Source organism: Ornithorhynchus anatinus, chromosome X2 (assembly GCF_004115215.2).
Source record: "Ornithorhynchus anatinus isolate Pmale09 chromosome X2, mOrnAna1.pri.v4, whole genome shotgun sequence".
NCBI lineage: Eukaryota > Metazoa > Chordata > Mammalia > Monotremata > Ornithorhynchidae > Ornithorhynchus > Ornithorhynchus anatinus.
Window position 1 is genome coordinate 5,631,431 of NC_041750.1, and position 27,829 is coordinate 5,659,259.

At 53.3% G+C, this 27,829-nt stretch overlaps 1 protein-coding gene across 1 annotated transcript; it reads left to right on the forward strand.

Moving 5' to 3' along the window:
• The first annotated feature begins 1,519 nt into the window (after window positions 1-1,519).
• MAML1 (mastermind like transcriptional coactivator 1) lies at window positions 1,520-27,620 on the forward strand. Its single transcript, XM_029052929.2, has 5 exons — window positions 1,520-1,937; window positions 14,850-16,184; window positions 18,295-18,567; window positions 21,114-21,222; window positions 23,699-27,620. The coding sequence occupies exons 1-5, from the start codon at window positions 1,602-1,604 to the stop codon at window positions 24,664-24,666; spliced, it is 3,021 nt and encodes a 1,006-aa protein (XP_028908762.1). The 5' UTR covers window positions 1,520-1,601; the 3' UTR covers window positions 24,667-27,620.
• Window positions 27,621-27,829: the final 209 nt, after the last annotated feature.

The following is a 27,829-nucleotide window of genomic DNA, read 5'->3' on the forward strand; positions in this document are numbered from 1 at the left end:
CTCTTTTTTTTTTTTAAACTGCCTATCAGTTTCAAAAACGCATTTAGATCACCGCGTTCGAACTGGGGTATCTAGAAATGAGCGGATTTCCGTCCCGAGGCTTCAGAACCAGCGTGAAAGAACGGTGCCGGCGGTTTCGTGCAGTGCCACCCCCTCGTCTCTGCCAGGCAGGTTCTCCCTGGGGCACGGAGCGAATAACCCGACCCAGAGGGCTCAGAGGGGTCGCCGTCGGGGGCATCTCTGCCCCTGCACTTGGATCTGTGACCCTTTGACATTTGATAGTTGCCCCACGCCCAACCTGTCTTAAAATGAGAAACTCTTTCCCCCTCTAGACCGAAAGCTTGGTAGGCAGGGAACGTGTCCGCCCGTTCTGCTGTAGCGGGCTCTCCCGGGCGCTTAGTACAGTTGCTCTGCACCAAGTGAGCGCTCAAGAAATCCGATCGATCGGGGGATCGGAGGGCCATCACCAAGAGGGATCGCGCCTGGTGGGTGAGGACAAGTTAGGGCGTTAAGGGAGACGTTATGTTTCTGCCCTGAGGTGTGAAGTGGTTTTCGGGTCTTGACTGGGATGTCGGTTGGGGTGGCTGATGTGTTTTAGAGAAGCAGCGTGGCGCAGTGGAAAGAGCACGGGTTTTGGAGTCAGGGCTCATGAGTTCAAATCCCAGCTCTGCCACTTGTCAGCTGTGTGACTGTGGGCAAGTCACTTAACTTCTCCGTGCCTCAGTTCCCTCATCTGTAAAATGGGGATGAAGACTGTGAGCCCCACGTGGGACAACCTGATTCCCCTGTGTCTACCCCAGCGCTTAGAACAGTGCTCGGCACATAGTAAGCGCTTAACAAATACCAACATTATTTGAGTTTATGGGGCGTTGTGGGCGGGGAGGGGGCTCCGGGCGGGCCGGGCAGAGGCGGCAACCCGGCCGCCGGCGGCGCTTCCCCCGCGTGCGCCCCAGGGAAAGGGCAGCGCGGCGGGGGTCGCCCCCCCCTGGGCGCCCCCCCCCCCCCCGGCTTCCCGCCCTCTCATTGGCCGTTGCGCCGTCGCCCCGCCCTCCTGCCGATGTTCCATTCGTCGCTTCGAAAGGCTAAACGGGAGCCCCCGAGCGGCTCCCAGCCGCCGCCGCCGCCGCGCCCCGCCTCCCGCCTCCCCAGGACGGCTTGCGATTGGGCCGAGCGCCTGTCCGTCAGGCGCTGACGCGCGCCGCCCGCCGCCCGCGCGGCGTGGCCCCCCCGGGGGGACCGCCCACTCGGGATGAAGCTCCGAAAAACAATTTCAAGATGGCGGCGGCGGCGACGGCGGCGGAGGCGGTGGCGCGGAAAACAATGGAGGTGGGGCGGCGGGGGCCGGCCGGGCCCTGAGGCGGGGGAGCGCGGCCGCCGCGGCCCGCCGCCGGCCCCGGTCCCCCGGGCTTCCGTTGCCGCGCGGCCCCTCGCCCATGGGCGGGCCGTGAGGGCCGGGGCGGCCCGCGGCGGGGGCCCGGAGCCGGGCGTTGGGCGGGCGCGCCTTGGCCCTGGCCCTGGCCCTGGCCCTGGCCCTGGCTCTCGCTCTCGCCTCCTTCGGCCTCTTGGCCCCGTTGGTGGCCCTCGCCGCGGGCCCCCCCCCGATGGTGCTGCCCCCCTGCCCCATGGCGGACTTCGTGCCGCCGCGGCACAGCGCCGTCATGGAGCGCCTCCGCCGCCGCATCGAGCTGTGCCGCCGCCACCACAGCACCTGCGAGTCCCGCTACGAGGCCGTGTCCCCCGAGCGGCTGGAGCTGGAGCGCCAGCACACCTTCGCCCTCCACCAGCGCTCCATGCAGGCCAAGGCCAAGCGGGCCGGCAAGCACCGCCAGCCCCCGGCCCCGCCGCCGGCCCCGGCTCCCGCCCCCGCCGCCGACCGACCCGCCGCCGCCGCCGCCGGACCTCCCGGACCTCCCGGACCTCCCGGACCTCCCGGACCCGCCCCCGGACCCCCGGGCCCGGACGCCCCGGCCGGCGGCGCCATCGCGGTGAGAGCCCTTCCGGCCCCCCGCCCGCCCCGGGACGCTAACGGGCCGGCCGAGGACCGGCGGGGCCCGGCCCGGGAGCCGCGGGACCCGGCGCCCACGCCTCACTTGGGAGAGTCCCGTTCTCGTCCGTCTGTCCGTTCTCCCCCACTTCCCGCCGCCTCGGTTTCTTCATCTGAGAAACGGGGCTTCCATGCCCGCCCCACCGCCAGGCGGGCCGCCCCAGCGAGGCCGGGGCCCGGGGCCCGACCAAACCCCCTCGTTGCCCTCCCCCGTCCTTGCTGCGGAGCCTGGCACTTAGCAGGTGCTTAGCACACACACCCCCCGCCCGCGTTGTCAGCCAGTCGTATTTATTGAACGCCGGCGGTAAGGATTAATTGGGGTACTCGGTAAACGCCTGCGATGTGCCAAGCTCCCTTCTGAGCCCTGGGGTAGATGGGAGTTAGTCAGGTTGCCCACAAAGGCCCCATCCCACACCGGGCTCGCCCTCTTAATCTCCATTTTACAGGTGGAGAAACTGAGGCCCAGGGAAGTAACTTGCCCAAGGTCACACGGCAGACAGGTGGCCGAGGCGGGATTAGAAACAGCGTGGTTTAATGGAAAGAGCCCGGGCTTGGGAGTCAGAGGTCGCCGGTTCTAATCCCGGCTCCGCCTCTTGTCAGCTGGGTGACTTTGGGCAAGTCGCTTCACTTCTCTGGGCCTCAGTTACCTCATCTGTAAAATGGGGGGATCAAGACTGTGAGCTCGATAACCTTGTATCTATCCCAGAGCTTAGAACAGTGCTTGGCACATACTAAGCGCTTAACAAATGCCATCGTTATTATTATTAGAACCCATGAACTTCTGACTCCCAGGCTCGGGCTGTCTCCACTAAGCCATGTTGGTGTGTGTGTGGAGCACTCTACTAAGCGCTTGGGAGAATATAACAGACACATTCCCTGTCCCCGACAAGCTTCCGGTCTAGTCATGTGCTGAGCGCCAGGGAGATAGTCTTGGCCCACCCCCCACCCTCCCCCCCATTTTGGGGGAAGAGGTTAGCCTTCATTCGGGGCTGCAGGGTTTCGATCGCCTGAAGGTTTGGTTTCCAACACCCCGACCCTTGTGGTCAGTAGACCCTAGTTGCGTCCACTCAGCCACTTGCCCGCTGGGCGACCTTGAGCAAGTCGCTTTTCCGCTCTGTGCTTCGGTTTCCTCATCTGTAAAACAGGGATTTTGTGTTCTTCCCTGTCAGTACAGTGTTTGGCGCATAGTACGCACTTAACAAGTACTACTTCTTTTAATATTATTAGGCCGGGTGCCATGTGTGGGACAGAGACTCTGTCTGATCTGATGAATCTTGTTTCTCTACCCTAGCACCTAGAGCAGTTCCAGCACATACCACGTAGTAGTTGTGGTATTTAAGCACTTACTATTGCTCCCGTGAGAAATGCTGACCTTGTGGACCATTGCTCTGGAAGATGATACTTGTCAGAGGGTCAATCCGTTGTGTTTATCGAGCCTGAACTCTGCACGGAGCACTCTTCTAAGCCTTTGGGAGATTTCTTGCCTCCTTGTGGGCAGGTATCACGCCTACCAACTCTGCTCTACTGTTCTTTCCCAAGTGCTTAGTACAGTGCTCTGTGCACAGTAAGTACTCAGTAAATACCCTGAGTGAGTGATTTAGTTGACGTGACCCTGCCCTCGAGGACTGTACAATTTAGTGGGCGAGACGGGCGGAACGTCAAGTAAATTAAAGATAGAGTGAAGTAAAATGAAGGGTAAAGAGGTGGACAGATGGGCTACAGTGGTGGGAGAAGTGTTGGAACGGAGTTGAGAGGGGAGGGAAATGACTGGGAAGATGAGATGTTCATCAGGAGCACCAATTGTTGTGCTTATTGATAGTATGGTGATAATAGTAGTATTTGTTAAGGTCTCACTGGGTGTCACACACTATTGTTCGATGCTGGGGTAGGTACAAGTTAATAAGGGGGAATGCAGACCCTGTCCCATATGGGGCTCAGTATAAGAGGGAGGGAGAACAGGAATTGCATCACCATTTTACAGATGAGGAAACTGAGGCCTAGAGAAGTTAAGTGCCTTGCCCAAGGTCACACGGCAGGCAAGTGAGAGCCTGGATTTGAACCCAGGTCCTCTGAATCCAGGCCCCGGGGGTCTTTCCACGAGGTCACGCTCCTTCTGTAGTTTTTGCCGGGAAAGAGTGGTTTTTCTAAATGTAGCTCTCTGGGTTTGGTTGTGTTGTAAGGACGGTGCTTTATTTCCTAATTTGCTAAAAGTTAAATTCTTCACTCGAAGGTGGGCGAGAGCGGGAATGAAATCGACTTTGGTGAAATCTTGTCCAAGAAAAGGAGTGTAGGAGAACTTGAGGATAATAGGAATCACTTGCTATTTTGAAAGCATTGCCCTAAACATTTTTAGGGTTATCTTTTAGTAGTTCCACATGCTTGGTTAACGAGAGTGACATCGAAAAATAGCTTTGCCTCATTTTTTAGGAAATGTGATGTTATTCGAGCAGGTTGTTAAATACCCCATTGAACTCTTCTCTTGGTAAACCTTCGCATTATTTTATAGAACCAAGACACAGCCCTTCACAATGCTGTCATCATACCCAGCGTAGGTTGAGGAGCAGATGAACCAGCACTGGCCAAATCAGAACTCTAAAGATATTTCAGAGAGAAGGCCCTGTGCATCCTTTTTAAGAACTCTACGGACCTTAACGGCCACAGTGTTTCATTGACGTAGAACTAGAAAGCCGCCAGGCAGGGTTTAAAACCAGCAACTGCTAGCCAGGCATGCACCTTTGTGGTACTGCATAAATTTGAATCCCTAGTATAAGCTGAGAAAACTAATGAAACGAGTGAAAATTCGGAAGACGATTTGAATGATGTTGGTGAGTTGCGAGGGGTGTAAACTTCACAGAGCCAGTACAGCCTTCCAGTTAGATGTCGTTCTTTACCTCACGATCTGGGACCGATCCATGGTGTCTGTTGGGCGCTTGCTGGTGCAGGGCACTGTATTAAGCGTTTGGGAAAGTAGAGTCCAAGAGCTTTGGTGGATCCAATCCCTGCCCACAAGCAGCCAACAGCATAGAGGGGGAGGCAGACGTTAAAATAGATTACAGAGAGGGGGGCAATAGCAGAGTGTGAGAATGTGGACAGAAGCACTCTGGGGATGGCTTGAGTATCAAAGTGTAAGGGTACACAGCCAAGTGCATAGGCGATGCTGAGGGGTGGGTGATTAGGGAAATGAGGGTTCGGTCTGGGAAGGCCTCTTGGAGGAGATGTAGCCTTAGGAGGGTTTTGAAGGTGGGGAGAATAGGGGACTGTGGGATATGAAGGGGGAGGGAGTTCTAGGTCAGAGGGAGGACATGGGCGAGGGATAGGTGGTGGGAGAGCTGAAATGGAGGTACAGAGAGTTAGGTTGCCGTTGGAGGAGTGGAGTGTGCCGGCTGGGTTGCAGTAAGAGATCATCGTAATAAGGGCATTAAAGGAAAGCCGATTGAGTGCCTTAAAGCCATTGGTGAGAAGTTGCTTCTTGACATGGAAGTGGACGGGCAACCACTGGAGGTTTTCGAGGACTGGGGAGGTGTGGTCTGAATGTTTTTTTGAGTAGCAGAATGAAGTCTGAACTGGAGAGGGGAGAAACAGGAGACAGCGAGGTCAGCGAGGAGGCTGATGGAGAAATCAGTCAATCAGTGGCATCGATTGAGCACTTACATGTTCAGAGCACTGAACTAAGCACTCGGGGGCGTCCGATCCAACAGAGTTAGCAAACTCGTTCCCTGCCCACAGCGAGCTTACATGGTGGCAGGCATTAATAGAAGGAGGCAGACATTGGTAGAGATAAGTATGTAACGAAGCCAGGTTTGCTTAACACCCGCCCCCGGCCTCAAGGTGAGATCGGATAAATGTGTGGATCAGCGTAGTAGCAGTTTGGATGAGAAAGAAGGAGCAGATTTTAGTGCCGATATGAAGGTGTTACTGACGGGATTTGTTGACAGATTAAATAGGTGGGTTGAATGAGACAGATGAGTCAATGCTTAGGTTACAGACCTGTGAAACAGGGAAGGTGGTAGTGCTGTCTACAGTGATGGGAAAGTCAGGGAGAGGACAGGGTTTGGGTGGGAAGATAAGGAGCTCTGTTTTGGATTGGTTCCCATTGAGGTGTTGGCTGGACATCCCAGGGATGACCCGAACCCAGGTAAAAACACGAGCTTGCAGAGAAGGAGAGGGGTCAGGTTTGGAGAGGAGGCGGAGGGAATCATTCGCGAGGAGATGGTGGTTGAAACCGAGGGAGCAAATGAATTCTCCAAGGGAGTGGGTGTAGGGGACCCAGAACAGGACCTTAAGGGACTCTCACCTTTAGAGAGTGGGAGGCGAAAGAGGTGGAGAAGAAGCCGGAGAGATAGGAGGAGAGCCAGGCAAGGACATCTTCTCCCCCTGACCCCAAAATGGCTTAACCCCTACTACTAATCTGCTGTGTAACCTTGGGTGAGTCACTTTACTTCTCTGGGCCTCAGTTGCCATATCTCTAAAACTGAGATTGAGACTTTGAGCCCCACATGGGACAGGGACTGTGTCCAACCCAATTTGCTTGTATCCACCCCAGTGCTTAGTACAGTGTCTGGCACATAGTAAGCGCTTAACAATTACCAGAGTTGCTGCTGTTGTTGTTGTTATTGTAACTAGTGAGCACCCCTTGTTGGAAGGATAGACTGGAGAAGTGTTCTACCATCCACACCCCCACTCTAGCACTTAGGTCTATTTCTTTATACACTCAGTTACTTCCTCCTACCTGGAAGCAGTTTTAGTGTCTTTCTACCCGGCTAGATTCTAAGCTCCTCGAGGACAGGGATTGTTTTTATTAATTCTGTCACACTCTCCCAAGTGCTCAATACAGTGCTCCGCACACAGTAAGTGCTCAATTGATGCGATCAGTTAGATTAGATTATTATTAGATTTGAGAATCAATCAACAGTATTTATTGAGCACTTAATAGAGTGCAGCTCGTTGTACTAAATGCTTGGAATTGTACTAAATGCTTGGAAGAGAACAATACAACGGAGTTGGAAGCCACATTGCCCGTCCACAAGCAGCTTACAGATAGAGGGGGAGGCAGATATTACAATGTTAGGTACATACATAAGTGCTGTGGGGCTGAGGGTAGGGTGATTAAAGGATACAGAGCCAAGCGCAAGAGCCACGCAGAAGGGAGAGGGAGTAGGGGAAATGAGGGGTTAGTTGGGGGAAGGCCTCATGGAGGAGTTGTGATGCTAGGAGGACTTTGAAGGTGAGGAGAGCGGTGATCTGTGGTCTGCGGCTACGAAGGGGAAGGGAGTCCCAGGCCTGAGGCAGGTTTGGGGAGATGGAGAGTGGGGTAACATGCAGTTCTCCCTTAGAGGAAGTAGCCGCCCCATTAGGTTTCAAGCTCTGGAGTCACTTTAGTTTTGCCCTTTCAGTCTTGTTCTCATGGAACGTGATAATCGACAATGGGGGACTGTGCCAATTCGATGCCTGCCCACTTGTTTCGTAGGTTCTGCCTGTGGATTCAGTACATTGGGCGACACAACAGCTAATTTCTGTTCTCAGTGGAAAACCGAAAGGGACTGGGGGTGGGTTACATTGACCGGTAACCTTTCTTTTTCCCTTGCCCTTATTTGGGGATCCGCTTGCATAATAATAAAGGCTTTTAAGTCCTCCCTCCCACACCCAGCCCCCCAGCCCCCTCTCCCCTCAAAGTGTGTTTTGAAGTGCCCCTGAACCACTACAGGAAGCTGATCCTCGGCCTGACCATTTACACAATAGAGAGCCGTTGTTTAGTTTATGAATGACTCTCCCTTGCTGCCCCCTTTGGCTTCCTTCCTGGGCCGCACCACCTAAAATAAGTGGGCCGTTGGCTTAACTTTTCCACCTCTTCCTCAGTTCAGAACAAAAGAGGAGTTTGCCCAAAGCTCGGCCCGGTTCGTGGTCCCAGAAGCGTGGAAACCCTCGGCCCAATCCCTCAGCAGCTGTTGGCCGGCTCGGTTCTGAGCGGAGGGGGCACAGCGCACCTCAGCTTTTTGGGGTAGAAAAAGAGAGACCGTGGCACAAATTTAGAGGCACCACAAGAATGATCGGTGACACAATAGTGTCTTTCAGTCAGTCAGTAGTATTTATTGAGCATTTAGTGCAGAGCACTATACTAAGCATTCGGGAGAGTATAACAGAAGCAGAGTTGATAGAAACGCTCGCTGCTTTTTTAGCGCATACTTTCATGGAGGCCAAATTCAGGTAACCTACCAAGCCATTCTCTGGGCCCCAGCAACGTAGGATGAATGTTTTCAGGCCGCTGTACTTGGCCGTTTATTTCTGCGGAAATGTAAAAGGAAAGGGGTCTGTCTTTGATGCTCCGGGGGGTAAACTCAATCTCTGTGGATGGGGAGACTTTCAAACTGACCGTCTAGTCTTTTAGTTGAATTTGTTTGTTAGACCCTAAGCTGGACAGAAGCGGAGACGGAAATGTTGATGGGCAGGCGAGGTTATGGGCAGATATTTTGATGAAATGCTGATTGGGGGACGGGGGGTTCATAAAGTCCATGTTGGATGGTCTGGCCTTGAGAGGAATTCATTCATTCAATCATTTATTGAGCGTTTACTATGTGTGAAGCTCTGTACTAGAGGAATATGGGAACCATGCCCAGTTTCCTCTTCTCTGGCAGCCATTTTTTTTTTTAAAGGAGGCGGGGGTGGTCTTGTGTCTTGAAAAGCTTGCACAACTTCCTTTCAGTTGTCTGCTGTTTTCCTCCTTTAAGAAGGTCATCTTAATGGGGAGCGGAATGTGACATCCTCCAGTCACATGATCCCTCAAGAGTCCCTACTCCCAATCTATCAGTGGCATTTATTGAGTGTTTACTGTGTGCAGAACGCTGAACCAAGTGCTTGAGACAATCCCGGTATAACAGAGTTGGTAGACACGTTCCCTGCCCACAACAAGCAGCGTGGCTCAGTGGAATGAGCACGGGCTTTGGAGTCAGAGGTCATGGGTTCGAATCCCGGCTCGGCCACTTGTCAGCCGTGTGACTTTGGGCGAGTCACTTAACTACTCGGTGCCTCAGTTCCCTCATCTGTAAAATGGGGATGAAGACTGTGACCCCCCCACGTGGGACAACCTGATTCCCCTATGTCTACCCCAGCGCTTAGAACAGTGCTCGGCACATAGTAAGCGCTTAACAAATACCAACATTATTATTATTATTATTATTAACAAGCTTACAATCCTGTGAGCTACCCAAAGCCCGAACGGCAGCGTCGCTGAGGGGAAACTCTGCCCCCTCCCCCTTCATTATAGGGACTTGATTGAGTAGGGGCTGGAATTTTCTCTCTGACTTTTTTTCCTTTTTTTGTGTCCCCTCTTTCCCGCTCCCTGTACTGTACTTTTAACTTCCCGGGAGTCTACCTCTCTGAATACTGCCATGGAGGGAGGAAATACCAGAAAACGGCCAAATGAAGGGCTGATGTTGGCATGTTTTCAGCTCCCACTAGCCCTGTCCTTTGTAATAATAGATGCAAACACTATCAGTAGCAGCACAGCCTAAGGGAAATAGCCCAGAACCGGAAGTCAGGAGTCCTAGGATCTAGCCCCGACTCTGCCGCCCTTTGCCTGGAGACCTTGGGTGAGTTAATAATAATTATGGTATTTGTTGGGCTTACTACGTGCCAAGCACTGTTTTAAGCACTGGGGTAGATACAAGGTAATCAGGTCGTCCCATGTGGGGCTCACAGTCTTAATCCCCATTTGACAGATCCCAAAGTCACAGAGGAGAGAAGCGGTGCAGCCCGTATTAGAACCCACGTCCTCTGACTCCCAAGCCCAAGCTCTTTCCACTGAACCTTGCCAAGTTACTTAATTTCTCTGAGCTTCAGTTTGCTGGAGTGTCAAATGGAGGTAGTACCTGTCTGTTCTCCCTCCTGTTTGTACTGTGAGCCCTAAGCAGGATGGGAACTAGTGCCCTATCTGACTATCTTGTATCTATCCCAGCACTTAGGACAGTGCTTGGCACATAGGCCTTACCAAGCACCACAGTTATCATCTGCTTGAATGTAAGCCCCTTGAGGGCAGAGATTGTGTCTCTCTTTTGCGGGGTACTCTCCCAAGTGCTTGGCCCATTGCTCTGCACACAGACATCTCCTTGAGGACAGGGATTGGGTCTCTCTACTCGCTTGTACTCTCCCAAATGCTTAGTAAAGTGCTCTGCATACAGTAGATGCTCAGTAAATACTGTTGATCGATTCATTTAGGAAAGTTGAGACAGAAAAATGGAGTTCCATCAGATGAAAGAAAGCTGAAGAAAATAATTGTCCCCTTTGATGCTTTCTTTATATTTCCCCTTTTTGAAAAAGCCAGTTCTGATGAGATAATCACACCTTGGTCATCTCTGTGATGAGAAAGAAAATAATTGAAGGTTATGTTAAGAGTTTGAGTCTGGCAAGATCAGGATGTGTATGTGTCTATATTGTGGGGGGGATGGACACTAAGGCTATTGGAAGAGACGCTATCTGCTATCCTTGAGAATTTTTTAGATGACCTTGAAGAGTGGAAAACCTAATGTTTTCATTTTTGACGGGGACATGTATGACCCTGGAAATAGTAACTCTTTTTTTGTTTTAATGGTATTTAAGTGCTTACTATGTGCCAGTCACTATAGTAAATGCTGTTATATACAAGATGATCAGGTTGGATACAGCCCATGTCCCACCTGGGACTGTCAGTCTTAATCTCCATTTTGCCGATGAGGAAACTGAGGCCCGGAGAAGTGAAGTGACTTGCCCAAGGTCACCCCCAGCAGACAAGTGATGGAACTGGCATTAGAACCCAGGTCTTTCTGACTCCCAGACCCATGGTCTATCCACTAGGCCACCCTGCAAGTCACTTCACTTCTCTGTGCCTCAGTTACCCCATCTGTAAAATGGGGATTGTGACTGTGAGCCCCACGTGGGACAGGGACTGTATCCAACCCGATTTACTTGTATCCATATCAACGCTTAGTACAGTGCCTGGCGCATAGTAAGCACTTCACTAGTACCACAATTATTATTACTATTATTAGGCCACATTGCTTTCTCAGCATTAACTTACTATTGACCCTCCGGGACGAAGCAAAATGTCTTCTCTGTTCTGTAAGAAAGGAGAGTTCTGTAAAGCAATGTGGCATGAGAAATGTGGCCAGTAACAAAAGGGAGCTGGCCCACCGGGGAAGGGGGAGGCCTTGTTGAGCGGACCAGGTTGTGGCCGGAGGGACTTGGAACATCCCAGTGGTTCATTCATGCATCCAGTTGTATTGATTGAGTGCTAACTGTGTGAAGAGCACTAAACTAAGCGCTTGGGAGAGTAGAGTACAACAGTAAACAGTCACAGTCACTGCCCACAACGGATTTAAAGTCTAGAGAGGGAGAGAAGGACATTCATATAAATAAATGACAGATATGGACCTAAGTGGTGAGGGGCTGGGAAGGGGAGAAGAACCAAGAGAGGAAATCAGGGCGATGCAGAAGGGAGTGGGAGAAGAGGAAAGGGGAGTTTAGGAAAGGCCTCTTGGAGGAGATGTGCCCTCAATAAGGCTTTGAAGTCGGAGAGAGTCATTGTCTCCCTTCCCTCCAGAAAGCGGGAGGCTTCTCTGGCCTGTTGGCCCACTGCGTCACGAGTATCTGCAGGGTGGACTTTGAGCGGCTCCGTTTTTACACCAGGAGGCGCCAGCCTTCCCACACGGGCTCTCCTCGGGGTGCCCTCAGCAGTTCCCTGTCCACGCGATGGCTCCAGGTCAGAAGTCCGAGAGATGCCACTTACCCTCCGTCTTCACTTCCGGAGCTCTCCTAGTCGCAACCGGCCACAGCCATGTCAGAATAAAGCTCAGGCCAGCCTAGCCTTGACTCTGAAAACTGGTGGGTTTTGCTCGAGGGAGGTGGACCCTCTCTTTGTGAGCTAATATTTCAGATCTCTGCCTCAGGCCAGCTGCGTGACCTTGGGCAAATCACTGCACTATCCTGGGCCTCAGCTTCCTCATCTGTAAAATGGGGATTGAGACTGTGAGCCCCTTGTGTGACGGGGACTGTGTCGAACCAATATGCTTGTATCCACCCCAGTGCTTAGTACAGTGCTTGGGACATAATAAGCACTTAACAAATACTATTAGTATTACACACAGAGCATTAATAGATTTGAGTTAAAAACTTGGTGAATTTCTTCTTTTTTAAATCTCCCTTTGCCTGAACAGCAAACCTTGTATCAAAGACTGTTATTTAGCTTGTGGCTGTGACATACCTTTCTCTCTCTCCCCTCCACAGAATAGTCTGGATCCCCTCCCCCAGCTACCACTTCTGTGCCCCTTGGGGGTGGTGTCCTTGTGAACTTACAAGCTCCCACAGCACTTGTGTACTTTGCCTGCATATCATCTTTCTTAAGCCGTAGTTCATGGACACCTCCTCTTTGCTCTTATCTGTAAATTGTTTCCATCAATCACTGGTATTTATTGAGCGCTTTATATTTGCAGAGCACTGTACTAAGTGCTCGGGAAGAGTTCAAGTCAGTAGATTTGGCAGACATGATTCCTGCTCTTGGGGTGCCTACAGTCCAGGAGGAGAGATGTGCATTCAAGTTGGATACAGTCCATATCCCACATAATAATGTTGGTATTTGTTAAGTGCTTACTATGTGCAGAGCACTGTTCTAAGCGCTGGGGTAGATACAGGGTAATCAGGTTGTCCCACGTGAGGCTCACAGTTAATCCCCATTTTACAGATGAGGTAACTGAGGCACAGAGAAGTTAAGTGACTTGCCCACGGTCACACAGCTGACAAGTGGCAGAGCTGGGATGTGAACTCATGACCTCTGACTCCGAAGCCCAGGCTCTTTTCTCTGAGCCACGCTGCTTCCCTATGGGACTCAGTCTTAATCCCCATTTTCTAGATGAGGCCCAGAGAAGTAAAGTGCTTTGCCCAAGAACACACAGCAGGCAAGTGGCGGAGCCAGGATTAGAACCCAGGCTCTTCTGATTCCCAGGCCTGTGCTCTATCCACTAAGCCACACCTACACTGGGAGTAACAGGGTGTGCTTCTGGGGTCATGGTAAATTAAGAGTTTATATGATATGGAAGGCCCGAAGTGGCACTGGAGAATATAAAATGGGGAGAGGAAAGATCCCCGCCCGCTTCAAAAGGAAGCATGAGCTCAAAGGAACTTTTGAAAATGGGAATAGCTGTAGTCTTTTGGCCAGGGAGGGGAAGGGAGTTTCAGCCCGGAGGAAGGGTGAGAGCAGGAGATTGGCAAGTGGGAGAGGCAAGAGTGGGGGCCCAGTGACTTGGGGAGCTCGAGAGGGACAGAGAGCGCGAGCTAGAGTGGCAGGCGGGAGTAGGAGAAGGGGACGGAGAAGCTTGCCAGTAGCCGCACCCAGACGAGGGATGGCCGGACGTGAGATTCGGGAAGCCATCGAGACTTGCACAAGGTGTTTTCTTGGGGCCGGGAACTGTCCGTATATTTGGTCCATGATTTGTCCCTTTGGAACTGTTCAGTCCCAGCTAAGGCTATTTGCATCTGGGTTTGGAGGGAGTGGTGCCTTGCGGTGGCCAGGGCAGCAGAGGGCCCGGATTAGAAACCGGGCCCTCTGACTCTGAGCAGCTGACTCATTGTGCTACCTTAGGCAGATAGTTTGACCTCCTTGGGTTACAGTCACCCTCTTCTGGAAACTTGAATGCATCGCTGGGACACTGCTGTACAGCCTGCCCTGCTCTTGGAGAGGGAAGACTGACCTGGAAAGGCGGAGTGGGAGAAAAGGCAGATAAAAGGGAGAACTCAGGGAGCGTGTCTGGAATTGATTTTAATATCTCCTTTCCCCTCTAGACCATAAGTTTCTCGTAGGCAGGGATTGTGTTTACCAACTCTCTGGAACTGTGTCTTCCAAAGTGCTTAATACAGTGCCCCGCTCACAGTCGAGACGCAATCGATCAATCGTAAGCAGCGTGGCAAGGTGGCTGTTGGCCCAGGATTTTTACTTCAAGCTACCGGTCTTTCAGTGAGGGGGTACTTACTGAACGTTTACCGTGTACAGAGCACGAGGCTAAGCGCTTTGGAGAGTACGAGACAATGGGGTTGGGAGACACGTTCCTCGCCCACGCGGAGTCTAGTCGGAGATACGGACCGGCCTCCCTCTACCTCCTCTCCCGCCCAAAGTCGTGTCCCTTGGAAATCGTGCCCCTGTTTCCGGGGACCCCGGGTGGGGGTCGAGGGGGCAACCCCAAAGCAGTGGCATCGGAGCAAGGGGATGGGGGTGGAGGTCAGGAGTGGAGAGTGGCAGCGGCGACATTGTGGGGCAGCCCCTTTTCTGAGCCCCTAGATGGCAGTAGGAAACCAGAGAGCCCAACTGGAGTGCGGTTGTAAAGTGAGGTTCTTCTGGGGGTGTCCGCTCTCGGGTTGTTGCCCCTTGGCTTTTCACTTCCCTCCTTTAGGTTACGATCCTGTTTATCTCTAAGCTCATTATGGGCAGAGAACTCGGCGGGCTAATTCTGTTGTATCGTACTGTTGTATCGTTAGAACAGTGGTCTGCACATAGTAACTGCTCAGAAAAGCCTGCTGAATTGATTTTATCTTACAAAACTGAATTGTTGTTTGGGTAAATGTGAGTCCCAAGCACTTAGTACAGTGCCCTGCCCATGGTCGGCACTCAGTAAACGCCATCGATTCACTGTGGGGCCAGAGCTGATGCTATGCTACAGAGAAGCAGCAGCATGGCGTAGCAAAAGAAAAGGCTGGCAATTTAGCCTCATGTTTTAAATGAGTGATTAAGTGATCTGCCTGGATATAAATACGTATAAATAAATATATATATTTTTTTCCCTTCCAGCAACTGCATGAAACATTGAAAAAGAACCTGGAGGGTGCCATCTCACCACAGAACGGCGATCAGCCAAATGGCTACGGGGATGTGTTTTCGGTGTCCAAGAAAATGTGGCGCCACGACCCTCTAGGCGGAACAGTTCCCGCCAATGGGATGCCCCCGCCATCACCGCGGCGCCCTCTCAAGTCGTGCGGGAGCGAAGCCTCTCAGACAAATGGGCCGGTGGGCCCGGACTCCAAGTGCCTCCCGGAGGCCGGCCTGCGGCCGAACGGGCGCGGGGGTCCGGACGACCCGGCGGCTCCGGGCCCCGGCAAGGAGCCGAAGCAGGAGCCGGCAGACGACTTACCCAGCCTGGTGGCCGGAGCCGGAGCCGCCGGTGCCCAGAGTAGCCTCATGTCCGACCTGAACTTGAACGAGCAGGAGTGGAAAGAGCTCATCGATGAGCTGAACCGCTCCGTTCCCGACGAGGACATGAAGGATATCTTCAATGAGGATTTGGAGGAGAAGAAGGAGCCTGAGACTCCGAGCTCTGCCATGCGGACACCCCCGGCGCAGGAGGTCCTCGTCAAGACGGAGTTCTCGCCCGCCGCTTTTGAGCAGGAGCAGCTCAGCTCTCCCCGGGGAAGGGGGGCAGCCGGGCAGGGCTTCGGCCCTGGGGGCACCGCTTCTCCACACCCCGTGTTCCAGCTGGGGGCTGATGCACCGAGCCGGACCTCGATGCAGGCGGCCAACCTGCAGCCGCCCGGCGGGGCCAGGCCCGTGCTTCCCGGACCGGGGCCGGCCAAGGAGATGTCCTCAGCCCACCAGCTCCAGCAGATGGCTGCCAAGCAGAAGAGGGAGCAGATGCTGCAGAGCCAGCAGGCCCAACAAGCCCACCAGACCGGTCAGCTCTCTGGCTGGCAGCCGGCTGGGCCCGCCCACAGTCCCCTGGCCGTCTCCTACGGCCTGGAGGGCCCCGCCAGCCCCACAGTCTTCCAGCCGGACTTCGGGGGCCAGAAGCTCATGATGCCCAAAATGCCGACCAAGGGCTCCCCCCGGCCCCCAACCGCCTATCACGTGAGCTTGTTGTCCCATCAGGCCGGGAGCCTGAGCAGCCAGAACCTGGTTAACGGCCAGGGCCCCGTACTGGACTACGGCAACACCAAGCCCCTTTCTCATTACAAAGCGGACTGTGGGCCGGGCGGCCCTGGGCCTGGGCCTGGCCCGAATAAGTCCCCCATGTTGGCCTACCTCCAACAGCAGCTGCCACCGCCGCCCATGAGCGAGGAACCGAGCGGGATGTTTATGTTGAAGCAGAAGGCCGCCAATGGGTCCTTCAGGCCGCTGGTTCCGCATGGCCAGGTAAGACGGGTGAAGGTGAGGCCGGGGTGGGGCGGGTGAATGCTCTGACCCTTTGATTCCTGGCACTGCGCGTATTTGGTTGGTTTTGGCCTGGGGTTTATTAATAATAATAATAGTATTTGTTAAGGACTTACTATGTGCCAAGCACCGTTCTCAGCACTGGAGTAGATACAAGATCATCAGGTTGGCCACAGTCCCTGTCTTCCATGGGGGCTCACAGTCTTAATCCCCATTTTAAATTTGAGGGAACTGAGGCCCAGAGAAGTGAAGTGACTAGCCCAAGGTCACAGAGCAGACGGGACAGAGCTGGGATTAGAACCCACATCCTTTGACTCCCAAGCCTGGGCTCTTGCCACTAGGCCGTGCTAATTAGGCAATGCCTAATTTCAATGCTTAATTGCAGTGCTGCTTCTCACTGGCTCGGCACACAGTAAGCGGTTCACAGATGCGGTCAGTGTGGGGGTCGTTATGGGGCTGCGGGAGGCGGGGAGGGGGGCTCCCCAGGATCGAATGAAAGAGAAGGGGCAGCCGCTATATTGGCGGTTTACCCCACCCCGGCTGAACTTCGCACAGTAACGGCCGTGGTGTCCGGCACTGTCCCAGGTGGACACCCGTTCACCTCGGCCCAGGTTTCCGTTGGAGCTTCTCTGTGTCAGGAGACCCCTCGCGCTGCTCCTCGGGCTCCAGAGAGGAGAATGAGGCAGAGGTGGTTCTGCTGGGACATTTGGGTCGGCCCAAGGGTTTTATCGAGCCCTTGCTGTGTGCAAAGCCGTGGACTCAGCGCTTGGGAGAGTAGAGTGGGGGTCATAAACACCATCCCCTGTCCTCGAGGAGCTTACAGTCTACCGAGGGCATCACTGACCTTCCTGTTCAAGTAGACTGTAGAAAGTAAGCCTGTTGTGGGCAGGGAACGTGACTGTTTATTGCTATATCGCATTCTCCCAAGCACTTAGTACAGTGCTCTGCACACAGTAAGAGCTCAATAAATATGATTGAATTAATTGATTTAGAATGCTGCCTTACCCAGCCTGCAGTCCATCTCGTGCTAAGTAGGGTGGCCAGCGAGAATACAGGGAATGTTATTCACTCATTCATTCAATTGTATTTATTGATTTCTGTGTGCACAGCACTGTATTAAGCGCTCGGGAGAGTACACTTCAACAACAAACAGACATATTCCTTGCCCTCAGGTACTCTCCATAGGCCAGACACGGGAAATTAATAGGTAATGGAGGGCTACCAGATTTCATTTGGAAGCTCCTCGAGGGCAGGGATCATGTCCCACCCATTCACTTGGGTTGTATTCTCTCAAGCGTTTGGAAGAGCGTAATATGATAGAACTGGCAGGCACGATCCCTGCTCACGGGGAGCTGGCAGTCTACATAGTAAACATTTAATAAAGGTTATTGTAATAATAATAATTCTAAATGTTTCTCTCGGTCCACTGTGCAAAAAAGCCCCATTGAGTCATATTGATATGTGGGTTACTCGTGATCACCAGGACAATCGTCCCCGCTGCCGTGACTCTTCCGAGGTGAGGGGCGGTACCCTGAAAGAAGGGAAATAAAAAAGTTTGAGTTCAGAGAGATCATTCCGATAGATTTTTCATCTGTCAGGTTTGGTTCACAGTGATCCTCCCTGCAGATAGGCCCCTGTCAAGTACTCTGGGGTTTGGGCTGCTTCAGATAAAATCCAGGTTCCTGCCAACTCCAGACTAAGTAACCCTCTTTTTGGGAAAGAAGTAAATGATCTCCCCAATAGCGGCAGGCTCCCCCCATCCCTGTCTGACTTCTCTGTGCCTCAGTTACCTCATCTTTAAGAACGGGATAAAGACTGTGAGCCCCACGTGGGGCAACCTGCTTACCTTGTATCTACCCCAGCGCTTAGAACAGTGCTTGGCACATAATAAGCGCTTAACAAATACCATCATCATTATGATTATTATTATTATTATTATGGTGAGCCACAGGGTGGGCCGGGGACACCGTCTGACCCGATCGCCTCGTGTCTGTCCGCCCCAGCATCCGGCACAAGTAGCAAGTGCTCAATAAGCACCCTGAGTATTTGACACCATCGTGTGCTCCTAAATGCCCTTCTCTGTGTTGGACAGGACCAGAATCCTCCGGCTCCGGTCCCCCGCGGGCCCGGCCCGGGACCCCTCGCCTCGGGTGGCTGCGGGGCAGGAAGCCAGCCTCCGGCTGTGTCCATGGCCAACACCCACAACGGCGCGGCCTACCTGGGCTCCCAGCAGCAGCAGCAGCAGCAGGTGGCGGCGGCCATGAAGCAGCATCACATGTTACTGGAGCAGCAGCAGAAGCATCTGCTGATGGAACAGCAGAAGCAGTTTCTCTTGGGGCAAAGGCAGCAGCTGCTGGCCGAGCAAGTAAGAGGAAGCAGGATGACAAATGTGCTCCAGGGGCCAGGAGACGGCTACCTCCCGGCTAATTTTTTTTAAAATGACATTTGTTAAGCGCTTACTATGTGCCGGGCACTGTACTAAGCACTCTGTTGGTACAAGATAATCAAGTTGGATTCAGTCCCTGTCCAACGTGGGGCTTCACAGTCTTAATCCCCCTTTTCCAGATGAGGTAACTGAGGCCCAGAGAAGTGAAGTGACTCACTTAAGGTCACCCGGCAGACAAGTGGCAGTGATAACAAGTCCTTGCTCAGTCCATTAGGCCATGCTACTTCTCATTGGTTGGAGTCAATCTGTGATACTTATTGAGCGCTCACTGGGTGCAGAGCACTGGATCAAGCGCTCGGGGAGGACAGTACGGGAGAGAGGCTAGGCGTGAGCCCTGCCCACAGCGAGCTCGCAGAGAGGGAGAGACAGATGTTGAAAGAGGTTACCAGAAGGGGAAATGGCTGACCGTTAAGAGATGGACGTGGGGCTGGGGGTGGAGCAAATGTCAAGTGTGTAATTAATTGAGGATTCGGTCAGGTTTGGGCATTTCCGGGATGACCCCATTAGTGGCTTCTGTTTATCTCTCTGGTTAAACTTTCCAGTATTGCCTTTTTGAGGCTTCTCTGGGTCGGGCGGACACAGCAAAGGCTGGCGTCCCACAGAGGCGATTTTTCTTGCTAGGGACAGGCTGCCTGCGTGGGTGTGTCCAGAGGAAACAGTTTGCCCTTGATCAAGGGAGGAAACAAGAAAAGAGAGCTTTTGATGAGTTACACCCTGGCCGATTTAGATTCCCAAACCGGACACAAGCCCCCAGAATAAAGCCCGGTAACACATGGGTGGAGGGGAGTGCTTTAATGGGAAGGGGTCAGGAGAACCGTGCTGGGGGGAGCAGAATGGAGAGATGGAGAGAGAGACCCGTGGGGGTGGCGGGGGGGGGGGACTAGAGGGGGTCCCAGAGAGACACAGCTAGCAGTCGTCAGGAAGTGGCTGACTCAGTCATTTTTGGAAGGTACCGCAGGGAAGCCGAGTGCCTTTGTTGAGGGGGAGGCTGTGAAAGATGGGTGTCTGTGGTTTCTCAGGACTTAAGCAAACATAATAACTAGTTGGGGATCCCCAGGGTTTATGGGGAGAAAAGCCCAGGGTCGGCTCCCCTGAACTGACACAGAAGGGACTCGTGCTGGGCGAGTGTTTGACGAAGGGTAGGCTGGGTATAGCGGTGAGAGTTGGCTCCAGGGGTCCCCCTGAGGGAACACGTTCCTCTTCCTAAAGAGGGGTCTATTATCAATCAGTCCTATTTACTGAGTGCTTGCTGTGTGCAGATCACTGCACTAAGCACTTGGAAGAGTACAGCATAAAAGAGTTGGTAGATATGTCCCTTGCCTACCATGAGCTATTCAATCAATCAATCAGAGGTATTTCTGTAAGCTTGTTATGGGCAGGAAACACGACTCCTAATTCTGTTGTATTGTACTTTCCCAAGCGCTTAGTACAGGGCTCTGCACATAGTAAGCGCTCAGTAAATTGATAGACAGTAATAATTATGATCCTTGTGAACTGCTTATACTATGTGCCAAGCACTGTTTTAAGCAATGGGGCAGGTATAAGTTAATCAGGTTGGACACAGCTCCTGTCCCACATGGGGCTCATGCTCTTAATCCCCATTTTCCAGATGAAGTAACTGAGGCACAGAGAAGTGAAGTGACTTGCCCAAGGTCATAGAGCAGACATTGTGGCAAACCGGCATTAGAACCGAGGTCCTTCTGACTCCCAGGCCCGTGCTCCAGCTACTAAGCCACTCTACTTCAATGGAGCATTGTACTAGGTGCTTCAGAGAGTCCGATACAGTCTGTAGACACCATCCCTGCCCTTAAGGAGCTTGGAGTCAGTGCTTGCAGGGCACTGGACTCAGCGCTTGGAAGAGAACAGTGGCATCCGTTCTCGTGATTCCTTGCCCTCAAGGAACTTATAGTCTGCTGTGTGCAAAGCACAGTAGTGAGCACTTAGGGGAGTCCAATAGAATTGAGAGACAAAATCCTTGCCCTCAGAGAGCTCACACATGTGGCAGTAGAGCAGCTCTATAAGTTAGGAGCAAGCACCTAGTACAGCGCACTCAATAAATAGTACAACTATGCTCCCACCACTCGAGGCAGGCATAGCACACTAAGCATTGCAAAGACTAGAGCCCTTAAATTGTCAGCAAGACAGTGACCGAGGGGCTGATCTTAGAGCAATCATTTTAGCCATCCCTTTCTTTGACGTTTCACCACAGATTGATTTACTGCCAGGGTGGTTCTTTTCACCCATTTGCTCTGATTTGTTTCTCATTACTTGCTTCCAGTTATTAAATTGCCTAATGAGACTTCAGAAAGTGTCACCTTTACACTAGAAAGCAGCCCCAGAGTTTCCAGTTCTGAGAGGCGATCTTGATTAGCTGTGTTTTTTGTTTTTTGGTTTTTTTTCCCAAAAGCCAAAAGTACTAGGTTCCTGGTCCTCACCTCAGCCGTGAATTGCTGTTTCTTTTCTAGGAGAAACAGCGTCAGGAACAGCAGCTGCAGCGGCACCTGACCCGCCCTCCACCTCAGTACCAAGATCAAGCCCAGACCACTTACCAGCAGCAGGCTGGACCGTTCCCAGGTAACAGGGGGTGCACCCGGACACCCTCTAAGCGTGGTGGTGGGTCGTCCGAGACCTCTAACCCTGCTTCCCCTCTGAGCTTCCCCTCCTCCCCCCCCAACCCCAGGGAGGTCGCTTGTTGGTTGAGTTTCAGAGGAGCCCGGTTTCTTGCCAAACAGGGAACCGAAGGAAGTTGCCCGTGGGTCGATTGGGAGCAGGGAAGGGTGGTGATTCTCTCTCCGTCGTTGGATCGATCGATCGGAGGTATTTGTTGAGCACTTGCCATGTGCAGAGACCACGACTGAGCCCTCGGAAGAGAATGACGGAGATGATAGACACGTTCCCAGCCCACAGGAGTTTACAATCTAGAGGGGGAGATGGACATGAAAATAAATTATGCTTGTGGTCGTAAATGCTGTGGGGCTGACGCAGGGTGAATATCAAGTGCTCGAGTGGGACAGATCCAAGAAGATAGGCGACACAGAAGGGAGAGGAAGTCGGGGAAGTACAGGGCTTATTTGGGGAAGGCCTCTCAGAGGAGATGAGATTTTCTTAAAGCTTTGAAGGTGGGGAGAGTGGTGGACTGTTGGATATGCATTGTATGGGGAGTCCAGTCCAGAGGGAGCATGTGGGCAAGGGGTCGGCGGTATGGTAGGCGAGATGGAGGTACAGCGGGCAGGTTGGCGTTGGAGGAGCGAAGCGTGAGGGCCGGGCTGTAGTAGGAGAGCAGTGAGGTAAGAGAAGGCGAGCTGATTGAGTGCCTTAGAGCAAGGACACCTGGAGGCTGACGACAAGGTCTGCCTTCACCTCAAGAACACAACTTCCTTGGTGATTCTTCTTTGCTGCAGTGGGGAGGATGGTATTTATTAAGCCCTGACCGTGTACAGAGCACTGGGTGTTGAGAAACAAAACAAGTGAGAGTTCGATATGGTCCCTGACTCTCAGGGAGCTCACCCTCTGATAGTGGGGTAGGGGAGAAGGCGGGGACAGACACCGGAGGAAAGAAGAACGGATTTAAATACAAACAATTCAGAGGGAAAGTAAAAAGTCCAGCGGCCCTTCCTTCTGAGGCCTCCTCTTAACTCGTGGACAACCAGCGTATATACTTTCTGGTTAAGCACCAGGAGGACTCCGGCCCCACGTTCCATTGGGCCGGAACTCCCGACCACCTCATTTGTCAGAAAATGGCTTCCCGGCCACCAAGCACCTTTTTTCACTTAGGCAGCTGTGCGGCTCTGCCAGCGCCCAGCCCTCTCACTATCTCACAAGCAGAGGGAAACTTGAAAAAGCACTCTTCCACAGATATTGGCTTGATTTCCTTGTTCGCTACTAGTTCGCCTTCACCGGGGTCCACCGTGACAGTCCCACTCACGTTGAAATTGATTTGGGCGACGGATGGTCCAGAACACTTGCTCCCCAGGCCGGCCACTGTCCAGCCCGCTGGGAACCTGCTCGCTGGCCCCGGCCTCCTCCCCAGCTCTCCTGGGACCTTGCGTGACTCTTGGTTATTAGCTTGGGAATTTGAACTCTTCCAGACCCCGGTGGAGGCTGGGGGGGCGCTGTTTTGATGGTGAGAGGGACCCAGACACATACACACACACGCTCTCTTTCTCTCTCCCCTCTCCCCCCCATCCCCTTGACAAGAGAGAGTCAGGGCTTCACCCGAGCAAGTGTGTCATCTGATAGGGGAGGAGCCCGAGGTGCCCCCCCGCTCCGGGAGCTGGTGCTTAAAAAAGCATCTTCAGCTTTGAAAGTAAACCTCTTAAAGGCCCACCCAGCCGGGTAGTTGTGCTGCCTCTGTACGACAGGAAGATCTTTCCAAACCCAGCTGCTGCATTCTTGGAGAACAAATACCCTGCTGGGCAGCGCGCCAGGTGGGGTGTATATGACTCACTGCCTCCCTGGAAATTACAAGGCGAGGTTCTTGGGGCCTCAGACTTGGCTTGAGACAGATATTTTTGGGGCAACTGCACCTGCTTAAGATGGACCACGTTATCTTTTAAATACATCCGTCAGGGTCTTTATATGTCTTCGTTGTTCTCTTATCTTTTGTACGTCTATGTGTTGGGGGGGGGGGGGAGTGTGAAGAGTGTGTGTGTGTGCATAAAAAAACAACTGAGTCTTACTTCCCAGAAACAAGAACTGCCCTTTTTTCCTCTTCTGCCTTGTAATCTGGCTTCTGCATCTCCTTCCGCTCAAGGAGATTCACTGAGGCTTTATTGACCACAGCTAGAGCAAAGCTTCCTGCTTCGGCTGCAAACCGACTTTTTTGGGGCAGGGAGGGGAAAGGGTGAGAGCGTAGCAAGCACCCGGGCTCTTCGAGAAGCATCGAGTCCAAAACCATCCTCCAAAAGCTCGCTTTCAGATGTGTTTGAGCAGGGCCCTGGGTTTTTCCCCATGCCTCCCTCGATTTTTCCTCCCCGCACCCCGCCTCTCCCCCACAATCCCTCTGGACCCCCATACCTTGACCTGACTTTGAAATGTGGCTGATTTCCAGGATCTCCAACAGCCATGGCGGGAGTGAGCAGCCTGGGCCCACCCACCTCGAGCAGCCCCCGGATGTTTCCGCAGCCTCAGAGCATGGTCCAGGTCGGGCCGGGGTCCAGCTCAGTGCCCTCGTCGGCCCCGGCCTCCAGCCAGCCGGACCGGGCCGGGCCCCGCTTCCCCAGCCTGCAGGCTCTGCAGCAGCAGCAGCAGCAGCAGCAGCATGGGGGCCTGTACAGCGTTGCCCCCGGCATGCCCCAGATGGGCCCTCAGCACACAACATCCAGTGCCAACGGGCAGCCCCAAGTCCAGCGGCAGCCTGGTCTCGGCCCGGCTGGCACCGTCCCTGCAGGCTATGGGCAGAGCACCGTGGCCAACTCTGGGCTCTCGCAGCAGCAGCACAAGGGGGCCCTGAATCCTGCCTTGTCCAAGCCGCAGTTGTCCAGAGGGCCGACGGTCCTGGGAGGGCAGAACCCCTCGTGGCAGCACCCGGGCCTCTCTGCTCTGAACAGCCAGGGGCCCGCGACCAGCAGCCTGGGTCCCTTCGCGGCCGGTACCGCCTTCCACGTGCAGCCGGTCCACCTGAAACTGGCCGGTCAGCCGTTCCCCCCGGGGGTGGCCCAGGTATCCCTGAGCGGCGGCCGGCCCACAGCCCCACTGGCTGCCGGGGGGCAGATGATGCCAGCCATGGGCACCCCCCAGAGGACCAACCCCCCGCCACCGCCGGGCCTGCCTGGGTTGGGCCAGGTGGTCCCAGACCTGACCCCATTCGGCCAGGGCCGCACCTCCCTGCACTGCGGTCAGGGTTACCAGGTGAGGACGCCAACCCAAGAGCTGCCTTTCGCCTATGGCGGCGGGCAGGTGGGCAACGGGGCCGTGCAGAACCTCCCTGGTGACGCCGACCTGATCGACTCCCTGCTTAAAAACAGGACTTCGGAGGAGTGGATCAACGACTTGGACGAGCTCTTGGGCACCCATTGAAACAGAGCCTGTCGCTCAGAGAGAGTGGGGGGTGATGGGGAGTGGCGGGGGAACCAATCACGGAGGGGTCTGGTGGCGTTTCTCCAGGCAGTGGAGGAGTTTTTGTTCTCCTTTTCAAGGGATGGCGCATCTACACTTGGACCAAAACCACGGTGAATTGTGGGGCTAGGGGTGTGGGGGGCGTGTCCCCGGGCGGGGACTGTCTGGAGACTCCTGGCGGGTTGGGGGATTGCACGTTCTAGAGTGGCCACGTGATCGTGGGGTGGAAAGAAGGCTTTTGTTTTAAAAGCTTAGAAAAAAAAGTGCCTGGGCTTGGGGCAGGCGACTGGACCATGCCATTGTCTAGCTACTCAGTTAATTGTCCCGTCGTCTCCCAGGGGAATAGCGGCCCCTTCCATTTTCATTCTCTCTCGTGGGTGAGCGATAGGATGTGGTGTGGTCATCAGAGAGACTTCCACGCTTTTTTCTCAAAGAGAGCACATGTACGAGAGCACCCCCACTCAGTGGCTACCATGCAGCAAGGGCAACTCAGCATTTGAGCGTGCTGGTGTGGTTTGCAGACCCCCCACTCTCCACCCAAAGAACAGGCTCCCCGAGACCCCGGGCTCTAACCTCATTAGATTTAAAAGGGGCAGTCTGAGCGCAGACCCTCTGTTGGTCTCACCTTTTTTTCACCCTTCCCCTGCCTCCGGCTCTGCTGCAGTGGCTCCCCCACAGCTCACTTGGGCTCCCACCATAACACCCCAGAGTGGAGATGGGGCTAGATTCTACCTGGATCAACCAGGCAATCATTTGGATCCGGATCTCCACGTGGGGTGGCTGCCCCTCAGCTGCAGGGTTGGCTGGGGGTGTGACTGGGCATGAAACAGGGAAGCTCGGAGTCAAAAGGCGGTCCGAGGGGGTGTTGGGAGTGTGGGGGTGACCTCTCGGTGCAGTAAGGTTCAGGGGAAACTCGAGAGGGAACCATTCCCCTGGAAAACACAAAGGTCCCTTCTCTAAAGACTCCTTTTTGCTCTCCAGAAGTCCCCTTTTGAAAACCCTGTCCTTCCGGGTGGCCTGAGACAGGCACTTTCTGTCCCCTCTGCCTCCACCCAACTCCCATCCCTGTCTGGGCCCCAGGGGCTGGAGGGACAAAGGCTGCAGCCAGTGGTGGGGGCAGAAAAGCTGAGATTTGGCTCCCAGGGATTTCTTCCTCCATTTCTTGGCATGTTGAGTTTCAGTATGTTATAACCTGCTGGCCTCCACCTCCCAAATCTCCAGAATTTGCCCGCTCCCTGGCCCCATGGACTCCCCCCACTTCCAGCTGTTGGACGAGCATTTGCCAGGTTGAATTTTGTGTCCGTCCGTTCCTCCCCCCAGCTTAATTTCTTGGCCAAGTTCATTATCGTGGCGAGGAGGGTTACTTTCCAATAGGGAATATCAAGATTTTAAGTGGGAGTTGTGGGGAGAGAGTGGATAGTGGGGTTACAGAGGGTGGGGGTTCCTGTTTGGGGAGCTAATTATACAAAATGGGATGTAGCCTTCTGGAAGGATTTTTTTTAATTTTTTTTTTTTTGGTGGACTTTTTGATCTGCAACTCCTCGTCAGACAACTTGCACTTTTTTGGAAAAGAACAGCTTTTGAACACTAACATTTCCTTAAACCCTTTTGAAATATTTATGTAGCTTATTTTGGTATTTCCCGCAAACTTGCATTGAGGGCACTTGAGCGAGTGGAAGATGTGGCTGAGCGGATCTCTCTGTGGGAGCAGCTTGTCACTGGACAGACCCCAAGGCGGGTGCTTACTCCCCGCCACACACAGACACACACCCTGCCAGTCCAAAAAAATGGAGAAACTCATCGCAGCAAGGGACGTATGCTCCATCTGGAAGGCCTTTCCAAAGTGCGAGTGGGCTTAACCGGGCAGAGGCTGGAAGTCATGACCTTGGAGATGCGCTTTGTCCACTAGCAGGGGTTGACCATCCTATCCAGAGGAATGGTTTGTGAACAGTAACTCAAGAGACAAACCTATCATGTCGGGGTGGGAGGTTGGAAGGGAGGGTGGGAACTGTGGGGACTTGGTAATTGTTTTGCACCAGCTGTGCCTTTTCGAGGGGTCTGATAGACACCCTCTCTCCCCTCCAACTATTCAGATGCACAGGAGGGAGGTGGGAGCTCCACCTCCCTCCGCCCATCCACACTCCTCCCCTATGTGTTTCAAACATTAATGTTTTGCTCTCAGAAGCAAACCATAAAAACAAAATAAAGCCAAAAGACCAGAGTCCGGTGCCCATTGATTTCCATGACCTGGAGGAGAGCTGCTGTGGCACGCTTCCAGGGAAATGGTTACGGTGTCTGCGGTGTCAAGTGTGCGGAAGTGGGCCCTCTGCTCACTGCCTCTCCATACCAGTGCTCAGAGAGTTTGACCCAGCCGGTGCCCCCGGCCCCACCTTCCCAGCAATAACTCGCGATTCCCTTGGCCTGGCCCAGGGAGAGCTGCCCAGGGTTTTATTTATGAACTCTATTTTTGGGGTGTGTGGATGGGGAGCCAGCTTCACTGTCCTCTCCCTCCTTCCCCTTGCCACCCCAACCTCAGCTCCAGTGACAAGGGTGCTCAGATTTCTGTTCTACACATTTCCTTTGTGTAAATAAATGTTTACAGTTTTATATGAAAGATTGAATGAGTTAGATCTTCTGACTGTATATTTTTTACTTTTTATAGATTTTAAAACTGTATAATTCTTTATATGTGTGTGTCAGAGGGGAGTCTGGTTTGATGCTTGTAAATGGAGACCCATTGATTGCTAACCTTTTATGGCGGATTTTGTCACGAAAATGTATAAAGATCTATTAACCTCCCACCCCACCCCCACCCCCATTCTTCTACACCACTTAAACTCTGGTGCACACCAAAAAGCCCTTCACTTTTCTGTTTTCCCATTATAAGAAATAAAAGTATTTTGCTATTATGAAAACCGGCTGCGGGGTTTGACTTTGCCCTCATTGTGTGAACCCAGGAGAGTGGGTGGGTCTTTGAAGCACTGCAGTTTGTGGATGCCACTCTACCGACTTGCCTTGCTTTCACTCTCCTAGCAATGCTTGTTGTCCCTTATATTTCCTTCCCACTTCCTTTTGAGTTACTCAATTCTGCCCAGATTTGTCTCTGTGAGATTGTGTCCGAAAA